Genomic DNA, 10,938 nt, shown 5'->3' on the forward strand with positions numbered 1-10,938 from the left:
GTGACGTCCATCACAAACTCGATTTCGGCAGGAGATAGTTTTATCGATGGTTCGCTGACGCATGTTTCGGCGCCCAGAGATGCCATGACAGCAGTATCGTAAACTATTCTCTCCCTGTCGTCCTTTACCCGCTTTACAATAGTTGTTTTTTCGAACTAGGGTACTCATGTGCATTGGTTACAGTGAGTAGCTGAATTCCCGGGATGGTTAATCCGTTGACAGTCGCATCGGTGTTCTCTAAGCCTAGTGTTAATACAGTTTGAGGTCTGTCCGATATGTTTTTTCCGCATGGGAATTTAGCTACTCACTGTAACCCACGCACATGCATACAGAATTTCTCTCTCTCTCTCTCTCTCTCTCTCTCTCTCTCTCTATATATATATATATATATATATATATATATATATATATATATATATATATATATCGCAACTACACTACTTGGCCAATAAAGGTTCTTAAATCCTTCTTGTTCATCCTTTTTTCCTCTCGCATACAACTAGTATTAGGGCGCCGCACAGATGCATGAAAAAAAAGACATGGCTGATGCCCCCTTCATGGGAATCGGTATAACACGAAAGTGAAACATGTCTTCGCAGGGGTAGTTGAGTGTTTATTGTGCATTGTTTCGCAACAAGGGCGAAGGAATGAATGCTATAGCAACACATTGTAACGTCACGCGAAGAACGGCAAGCAGCTCGAAACTTGCAGCGTGCTCTAAAGCTGAAAGGACGCACGAAAAGAACATAGAGAGGACGAGCGCGAACTAACAAATATCACAACTGTTACTTCTTTACGTGTGAGCAGCTTGCGCCTTTCGGAAACGCGGCCGCTGCAGCGATCGGAGTGATCTTCGTGCTCTCTGTAACGTCAACGGAAACTTGCGGTGAAAGAACAAGACGTACAAACCGCCCCCATCTCGAGCACGAGAGACACCACCGTAGAAGCGCGCTCGCATCGCGACATGCGGGGCGACGACCTTTAAAGCACGCCTTGGCGGCTCGCTCCTCGCGCCATCTCGGTAGCGATGACAAGAGCTCGCTGAAGCCACCGATCTCTGAGTACCGCGAACGGCAAATGTGTATATGAATTGCTTGCCGTTAGCAAGCTGAAGATCGTACGCTCTGTGGCCGAGTGGTTTCGCGCCGCGCGCTGCGGAGCGAGGGGTCGTAGGTTCGGCTCCCGGCAACGGAGCTTTTTCTTCTAGTTTTCTTCTTTGCCATCTGTTACTGTATATTTTACAACGTCATATCTGTGACGGAAATACGTCAGTGGAGCCGTGGTGGACCCCGGCTTTGGTGTTAAATCCCCGTAGTTATTAAATGGAAGTAAAATCGCAGCGCTTTAAAAATATGTCAATTTCGCGTCAGGCAGCGTAAATGCGTGACGTCGCTACCGCTTCCGGTTGTAACGTCATATTTTATTTTTTTTATTTTTTTCTTCCTGTTAGTTGTCACCACGGCACCTAGATGGCGACGGTGGCAACGAGCCGCCCAATTCTTGACACAGGGGCTTCCATAGCGACGAGTACTGTCGCTATTGAAAGAAATGCGAACAACGGAACACGTAGCTTTTCGCACAGTCAGCGCAGCCTAGCTTTAGTCCGAGACTTTGGGTTAAACTCCGATATGCTTGCTCTGCGACGGTGGTCTAGTGGTTATGGCGCTTGACTGCTGGCCCGGACATCGCGGGAACGAATCCCGGCCGCGACGGCTACATTTTCGATGGAGGCGAAAATGTTCGAGGTCTGTGTACTTAGATTTAGGTGCACGTTAAAGAACCCCAGGTGGTTGAAATTTCCGGAGCCCTCCACTACGGCGTCTCTCATAATCATATCGTGCTTTTGGGGCGTTAAACCCCGATATGCTTTCCCTGTAGGTGGTTATATGTTTGCTTTCAGTCGGCGCAACCGTAGCCCTAGAACCTTTTTTTTCAGCTGGCACTATCACACCGCGTGTGTATTCCGATGTCAGCCATGACTTGCTGGTGATAAATTTTCCTTGCGGCATGGCTGCTCGCCTATTGTGACACACACGTGCCGCGTAATGTAGACGACCGAGAGCTGAGTCACCGGCGATCCAGTTGCACTAAAACGTTTGTTCTCTCATGAGCGCAATCATCGTCACGGCGCGATAGCTTGCCGCGTTTTGCGTGCTGGGCATATTGACAAGGAAAGCTTTTCTGCTAGTCATGCCTGACACTCGGAACACGCACGCGGTGCGATAGCGCCAGCGGAAGCAAGATTCTAGGGCTACGACGGTGTCGCCGCCAGAAAGCACAAATTCGCTGACCGACAGCTAAAGCAGTCGGAATAGCGGGCCGACGCTAGGCTGCGCTGACTGTGCGTAAAGCCACGATTACCGCAGTTTGCATTTTTTTCCATAACGACATTACGTTATGTACGTACTGTCGGCCGCAAAAGTTTGCGGGATCTGCAGCGCGTGGCGGAGCGACGGAAAACTGCATTGCTGCGTCACCTACCGTGATGCGGCGGGTGTTGAGGCTATCGGCCGCAGCCTCCGCGATTAGATCCGGCAACGGCACGTTTTCCAAACGCGCCGTCACTAATAGCCGAGGCCGATAGCCTCAACACCCGCCGCATCACGGTAGGTGACGCAGCAATGCAGTTTTCCGTCACTCGGCCACGCGCTGCACATCCCGCAAACTTTTGCGGCCGACAGTACATCTTCCTTTAAGAGAAGCGTGTGCTGCGTCGTGGCCGAAATCCGAGCGAAGGCGCTATCATTGTGATAGTCGTCATAGCGACGACTTCCCCCGGAGGCATTTTGACGGCGTTCCAAGTTTTCAGTGGTGGGAGTTGCTTCGACTGTGATAGCGGGTGGTTGCAGCATCCATCATGCCGACTCAAATGCATCGATACACCTTAGTTGGTTTTTCTGACGAGTTGGATTGGAGAGAAGTGAACTTTGTGGAACCAATTCCACGGAGCAGAATTTGCCAAGCATGCGGGCTGGTAACCAGAGTGACCGGACTTCTGCCTTGCCGACATGTTTTCTGCAAGAAGTGCTACGAACAGTGCCGTAGTGAGGACGGGCATTGCTGTCTTCTCGATGGTGAACAAGTCCTGGCAGATGATGTCGAATGGATGGAATGTCCTGTGCACAACCTGCTAAAACGAAAGGTAATTAAGCAGAAATGGCAAAAGGCCTTTTGCTCTGATATCTATGCTATAAATGTGTTGTTATGGCAAGCCGTAGCCGAGAGAGAAGCGTAGAAAGGAGCATTTCTATTTGACAAACTTCGCTAAGAAGACAGGACAAAGAAAGGGCACAAACCACGGCGCTCAATAAGAACCAAATGACATTTGGTTGTTAGGCAGCGCCGTGGTTTGTGCCCTTTCTAGTCCTGTCTTCGCCGCACCGTTCTCCTACTCCTAATATGAACCAACGAGCAGAAATGCATGAGATACTGCCACGAACATTACGTTGAAGAGTGGCATGCTCTCTGTGTGCGACATCCAGCGACAGGATTTAAGGTCCATTTCTAATAATGAAAGCTTGCCATTTTTTATCTCGTGCAAAAACTTGAACAGTACTAAAACAGTGCTGAAGCCGAACAGTTTTAATGGGGCGGATGCTAGCACTTGTCGTATTTTTGTAGCCTCGTTCATTTACGTTTTTTTACTGTTCCCATTGAAATCACAGAAAAGTTGTGCAACAGGTGCCTAACAAATTTTTCTCGGCTCTGTGTCAGTGGTTACGGGGTTCAAATGCCGAAAACGACAACGGTCGTGGTGGACGCATCGCAGGCGTTGCCGAATAAAAGTAGATAAAAATAGTTCAGATGATCACTAAGCATATTCTCGTGGAATGAGAACACGAAAGCGCTTCTTTTCGTTCGGTTGTTCTTAGGGATGGGTGCTGGAAAGTGGCGTCGCCGAGTTGTGCTATAAAAAACGAGGCAATGCGAGAGGGCGAACTGTGTTTACTTACACGATTTAATGCAATGAAAGCGGTGTCGACACGTCCTGTTCTATTTCGTTGTTGAAACAATATTCATCTCAAGTTCCTGGTTTATTAATACATATCGTGGCCCGCAAGAGCAATGAAGACGATGGAGCTTGCGCCAGCCGGAGGACGTTCTTTCGTGTCTGACATTCGGACAGTCGTGTATGCTTCTGCCTTTGTTCACGCCCTAGTTTGTGACAATATATTCAAATCTCGGCAGCCCTATCAGGGCTATATCAGTTGTCTAGTTCATTTTTTGCAACGAATATAAAGTAGGTAGTCCACAAAGATAGCATAGCCATATCCTGGAAAACAACAAGAAAAAAATTAGCGGTTATGGCAGGGGCAGCCGCGAGCCGCGCGCCCATAGTAGACGAGAACGATGGACATGGGCGCTCGCGCTCAGCGGCCGCCGCCGGCCAGTCGCGGTCGAGGTTTTGACGAGTAAAGATGTGTCGCTTTTTGTTTCGGCCTCGCCTCTAAGGGATTCCGGACCAAGCCGCCGCCCAGAACCCCACACAGTAAAGTTATCACAACAGTGATAGCGCCAATTGACAAACAGGACCGGGAAATCGCTCTAGCTTTCAACAACCCTCGGGAACATCACTGTATTTTCAAAATTTTAGAGTGCGTGACAGAGGCTTTAACTGGAGGCCGTGATAACATCTAGCTGAATGAAGACTGGCGTGGGAGGTGTAATTATCAGTGGATAGACAACATGATGAGAAGCGGCCCGTGTACTTAGATTTAGGTGCACGTTATAGAACACCAGGCGGTCGAAATTTCCGGAACCCTTTACTACGGCGTCTCTCATAATCATATCGTGGTGTTGGGACGTAAAACCCCAGATATTACTATTACAACATGATGAGTGAAGAAACTATTGCAAAAGCTTCAAGGAATCGGTATCCCATGTGGCGCGTAGAAGAGATAACTTAAAGAGCCATTGTGGTCGAGGTCGAAAAATTACGGTCATAGCGATGACAAACGAAACGAAATGTCCCCCTTTTCACCAACGTAATTTTGTTAATGTCGCCCATTTGATATGGCTTCCAGCGACATGAAGCTCACATAGGGCGAATGCTCTCATATAAGGCGAGTAAGCGCTTTCCATTAGTAGATTAGTGTTTTGGGGTGATTTACATAACGTACGACGTAAGCAATCTCATTGTTTAGTGATCTCAATGTAATGTAATCGCTATATTGCTACCCCTGAATATTGCATATGAAAATAACTCCGAGGTATTTGTACACTTCTGCACGCAAGGTACGCATTTACACTTGTGCCCGGGAAATTATTGCATTGTGTAAAGCGCACGCGTGCTGCAGCCAAGAAAGTGCCTCTTCGTAAATGATAGCGCTACGGTTTTTCTTAGAGTTAACGCACGTCTGCCAGTCCATACGCCACGTGCAAAATCTCGTTAAGGAACCCTGATGTAACGTGTGACCACTAGAAGTTAGTACTTGATGTAAGACGCAGTCGTCGGCATGAAGACTATGTTTGGACTTATTATTGCTGGGGAGGACATGAGTTCTAAACATTAAAAACTACGAGGGTCCCAGAACACCGCCCTGAGGGCCAGTACGAGTGACATTAGCAGTTAAGGACAAAGTGGAATTAAATCAAACGTATTGAGCTCATGAGCTGAGACTGCTAGTTATGCAGTCGTATAGTCGAAGAGAAGGTTCTTTTATATAACGTTTAGTTTTCTTAGTAGCGTGATGTTCATAACGGTGTCGAAAGCTTTCGAAAATTCTACAACATGCACATCATTTGGATTGCCATTAAGAAGATTGCTAGATATATTTTGCGAAAATTCCACCAGTTCACGAATTCAAATAGTATGATCGAAGTAGTAGCGGGAGTTATAAGTAGTTTACCTCAGTAGTACGCCTGCCACAGCGTTGTGGGTGGCGTCTGTCTCCGATGTCGTCATTCTCTTGTCGTTTCCTAGCGCCGTACTTGCGTCGGGGTACACAAGTACTGTCATAGCCTTGTGATCCCAGTAGTCTGTGGTGACTTACCTGTCAGCATAGGTAGAATAGGAGAGGTGGCCAACCGGTGCCTCTTCGCCAATGCGCCACGCGTTACGATAAAGTTCTTGAGTTGCCGCCGCTTTGTGCAAGGTAGAAGAAGGGGCGCTACAGGCCCACTTATATGCTCCGTCGTACGTGAAAGTACGTAGCCGGCGGGCGTCGCGAGCATTCAAACTGTATTTTGACGTCGCTGAATTTTAAGAGCTTCAGGGTGTAGTGCCGGGGGGGGGGGGGGGTACACAACAGAGCTCCGTCGCTTAGACCGAATTTTTGAGTGTATGTACTCTTGCAGCTTGACTTCAGACGCATGAGTTATTCTTTGTTCGATAATTTTGCTGGATACAGATTGGTTCTGAGAAATAGAATGTGCATAATGGGGGGGGGGGGGGCGTTGACTGTAATAGTATATACAGGGTGTCCCAGCTATCACCCAGCACGATTGCAAATGTACAGCATATTGCTCCTAGTACAGTGGAGTAGCCTCTGCTATTTTTTTCGTTAATGAGGTTTAATTAATTAGTCATAACTATATTTGTAACTCGACAAGTACTCACCTAATTGTCAAAATGTCAATGAGGCGTATGTAGGCATGTTCAAAGGACATCTAACTGCGCAATTTTTAACAACGTACTAATTACGTGCTCATTTTTACCGGCTGATAAAGAAAGCCCGCGAGATATGAAAAATAACACGTGACTACGCTCCCACTCGCAAAGGAAACCAGCGCCCTCAAATAAGCTTACTGCAAACAACCGATTTGCCTGTTGTCCGTTGCGAGAGACAGGGTTCCGCATTTTGGCAAGGGTACAGGTCGGGCGCCAACGATATGTGTGCTATTTCTCTGGGATTCATTCCGTTCGATAGTACGCCCCAATCATCCATATCTCACGACCGACTGTTCTCATTGATAACGCGGCAGATGTTCTGATTACGGCCTGACTCTGTAAAACCAAGCGGTGCGTTTCTTAGGCTGGGGAGTGGCAGATAGGGCGATGCGTTTTTTTTGTCTTTCTGCATTTTTCCTAGATACTGTCTAATTCATAGGGAGCCTGTTTGAGGGCGCTGGTTCCCGACGCGCGCAACAGTCTAGTCACGTATCACTTTTCATATTTCGCGGGCTTTCTTGATCAAGCGGAAAAAATGAGCGCGCAATTAGCACGTTGTTGAAAGTAGCGCAGTTAGATGCCATTTGAACATGTCTACACACGCCTCATTGACATTTTGACAATTAGGTGAGTACTTGTCGAGTTACAAATGTAATTATTACTAATAATTAAACCTCATTAACGAAAAAATAGCAGTGGTGCTCCAGTGTACTAGGAACAATATTCAGTAGGTTTGCTCCGCGTAACGCCGGTCCTCTTTTTTTTTAATCGTGCTGCATGATAGCAGGGACACCCTGTATAATGCGTTTCAGTTGATTGAAACTGTAGCTTAAGGTGCTGGCGAGTTTGCATATACGAAATTGCCAACGTCTGCATCAATCTTCTTGTCACTATAAATGATTATTTTCTCTTTCAGGTAAAATGTTGGAACGAAGATCGTGGCTGTGGCATGGTTCTGGCTGCATCAGAGCTCAGCAAGCACTTTAGCAAGGATTGTGACCACCACTCTACGTCCTGTCCGAGATGCTCGTCTGTCGTGCTTTGTAGTGACGTGTGTAGGCACATACAGAGCGAATGCAGGGATCATGCGTCATCTGTGGTACCAGGAGCTGCGCAAACGATTACCGGAGACAAAAACGAAATCATTGTGGCTTTGAATGCAGACATTAACATGGAAGCAGCTAAAATTGAAGGCAGGTTAGATCAAATTGTGAATGAAAATAATTGCCAAAGTAACCGTCTTGAGGAGATTTCACATTCCGTGAACATGATGAAGGAAAAACTGCTAGAAATCTCAAGAAGCAATGTGCAAGAGAGCGTTGCGTTGTCCCTAGAAGCAATCCATGAAACTCTGAATGGACAAGGGGAAAACTTGCAGTTGCTTGCAGGAACGATAACCAAGTCACATGAAATACTGAAGGAAGCTTTGGACGGCACAAAGCTAAGTGTCGAGCAACTGAAAGAAAATGCAGGAAACATATTGAGAGATGTATTAAGAGAACTTAGCGCTGAGCGCAGTGCGCTAACAGAAACTTTTCGAAAGGAGTTGCAGGATGCCACAAATACAGTTTGCAGTAACGATTCAGCAACTTTTGCTAGTATTGTTGACGTAAAGGACTGCAAGAGGCAAACGAATTCAAGTGCAGTGAATGTAGAAAGAATACTGCCTCTAAGCACAATCAATGTTATGCGACACGAGTTCACTGTAGAAAGATTCAAAGAAACGAAAGAGAGTGCGGTTTCAGTAGGCTATCACCTTTACGAGGAGAAAGAAATGTACCTCTCCGGCTATCACCTTTCACCAGGAGTGCTTTTTAAAATGGTGGAAGAGAATGTTCTACTCTGTCCTTCCATTAAGGTGAACAAGGGAATTATAGACAATGTCCTTCAATGGCCATTCAATAAGGACTTTGGGCTGACATTAAAACACCCATCGCAAAAGAAAGACTGCCAGAAAGTTGCTGTCACTTCGCAAGACGCGCAGTGGTTTGCAAGACCAGATAAAGAAAGTAATCCAGGATGTCATTATGCTGGCTCTTCATTTCGCTTGGGTGATCTGGAACGTGAAGGATATATCGTTGATAACAAGCTTCGGGTAGTGTGGGAGCTTTTTCCGAAAACAAATGAAGGCAAATGAAAAGTGAGGTGTGATTTAGGTATATTATATGTGTGTATGTCGGTAAATCTGGAAATGAGCATGGTTGTTGCAAATACCTTCCATGAAAGCAAACTACAGCTTCCTGTTCAGGTATGTCGACACTTCTGTGGACTCTTACGCATGCAGGCGACCCCTTTATTGATGCACAATGTAGCCGCCCCGTGATTCCGTGTTCACCTTAAAACCACTTCTGTATAGAGGACTTTCGTTAAGAATAAAATAGTGCGGCATTGTTCTACCGTTACTAATTGTAGCTACCATGTGTGAATTGCAGAAAACACGTCACGGTAGCCCCGTGGCTATGCCGGTGCTCTGCTGTTTTGCAAGTAGAGCGTTTGATCACTTGCGGGTTTTGTGGAAACATCAAAAGGAACTGTGCAGTATACACGCTTGGAGCCTAATAAAGGAGTATACTGGTGATAGCAATGTCCTACTCGTATTTTTTTAGAACCTACGAATGTCGGACTTTTTTACGAAGAGTTTGGTATCGGAGGTGGCGACGGCGGTGGTGAGGAGCGAAAACAGCTGTTCCGCGAATGGCATCCACCAGAACCCAGCCATTGTAGTGTGCACGTATCTCACAGGAGTACGGCCACTAGCGTGGTTCGGACTTAGCGAGCCACAGGGCTGCGTCTGCCGTCGCCTCGCGTGAACTAGCGCGCCGCTGCACACGCACTTCGAGCGCAAAGGCGCCGAGCGCAGCACGGCAAGTACACAGTGCTGCTCACGAGATCCGCAACACTATATTGCCTGCGGCAACACCACAAACGCCGCACAACGCCCGCTCCCAAAGGTGGCGGGAGAAGCAAAACAGGCTTAACCACGCCACGGGCGAAAGTACAGCACAAAGAGTGCCGCTAGCACGTCTCCGCGGGCAAAAGGGCTCACGGCGACACGCAGCAGAGGCAAAACGGTCCCTCGCCACTATGCTGCGTACTCTTACACTAAAAAAAATATCCGTAATCTGCCTATAAAAAAGCGGATGTGTCATCATTAAAGTTAACTCTCACCCTTCGCAGAAAGCACGGATATATCTCTAGTAGACCGGTAAAATTGGGCTCCATAGTTTAGCATAAGGACGCTCTCTCCATCATGGCGAAATACGGAAGCAAGTAGATGATTACAATACAAATGATCCCTCTGTATGTCGATCAAATTCGACTGTATAGTTCAACATATGGATGCTCCATCCATCATGGCGAAACCTGAAGAAAATAGGTAATTACAATACAGATGACCCCTCTGTACATGAATATACATTCGTACAATTTTCCCTAACGTATATATGGTCGTCACGTGCCACCGCTATACGAATTCGAGCCTCGCAACTGATGTTACTGTACAAAACTCTATTCCCTATTCTGCGCCAAGCAGTAATTTAGATATTTTTATTCATCATATATTAACTGCAGAGGGCGCACTGCAATTATCAATCACCGTCCACCGTCGATATAATGTTGCAAGGGCAATACAGCCGTGGCTGGCCGTAGCGTTTTCGACGCGCGCGCGCGCTGCTCGATCGGGCTCACCCTGGCTCAACCTACTTTGTTCTTCCAAGCTCGGCGTGGCTCAGCACTGTTGAGGTGAGTGACTGACTTTCTAACTTTTTAGATGCGAAATATCTTAAGGCGGAGCTCAATCCGGTGGTGGTGGTGTGTGGCGTGACCACCCTTACTGCGCATGCGCATACCCTCTCCACACACCTTCTCTCCACTCACCCTCTCCCCTTCCCCTCTCCACTTACCCTCTCCACTTTTCCTCTCCCCTCCCCATTTCCACTCTTCCTCTGAAACGCGGGCTAGACATGCCGAAATTCTCTCCTGCGCAACGCCGCGATGAGCTCGAGCGCATGCGCGTCTCCCCTTCTCTCTCCTCTTCTACGCTGCCCCCTCTCGCCCGCCTGTCGACCGCGTTTTTACCTTTGTACTTATAGCTCCTACCGCTAAAATCAATCTGTTGTACGCACGCTCGCGCCTAGGAAAGGCGGGAAACTATATAGCTCAGGCGCTGACGTTTTTTGCTACGCTTTGCTCTCCGCACTGTGCAGGTATAATTATTAATTATAATAATTGCATATTTGCGGTAGTATTGTATATGCTGTTTTTAGGTGGAGTACTTAATGGGTGTAGAAAATGCAGCATTACTGAAAATCGCCAAGTGATTGGAATGT

The 10,938-nt window shown here is 47.2% G+C and overlaps 1 protein-coding gene across 1 annotated transcript; it reads left to right on the plus strand.

Annotated features, from left to right (window-relative positions):
• Nucleotides 1-2,813: 2,813 nt before the first annotated feature.
• Nucleotides 2,814-9,112, plus strand: LOC119402932 (TNF receptor-associated factor 6). Its single transcript, XM_037669963.1, has 2 exons — nt 2,814-3,142; nt 7,527-9,112. The coding sequence occupies exons 1-2, from the start codon at nt 2,858-2,860 to the stop codon at nt 8,745-8,747; spliced, it is 1,506 nt and encodes a 501-aa protein (XP_037525891.1). The 5' UTR covers nt 2,814-2,857; the 3' UTR covers nt 8,748-9,112.
• The last annotated feature ends 1,826 nt before the right edge of the window (nt 9,113-10,938 follow it).

The sequence above is a fragment of the Rhipicephalus sanguineus genome, chromosome 8 (genome assembly GCF_013339695.2).
Source record: "Rhipicephalus sanguineus isolate Rsan-2018 chromosome 8, BIME_Rsan_1.4, whole genome shotgun sequence".
Classification (NCBI taxonomy): Eukaryota; Metazoa; Arthropoda; class Arachnida; order Ixodida; family Ixodidae; genus Rhipicephalus; species Rhipicephalus sanguineus.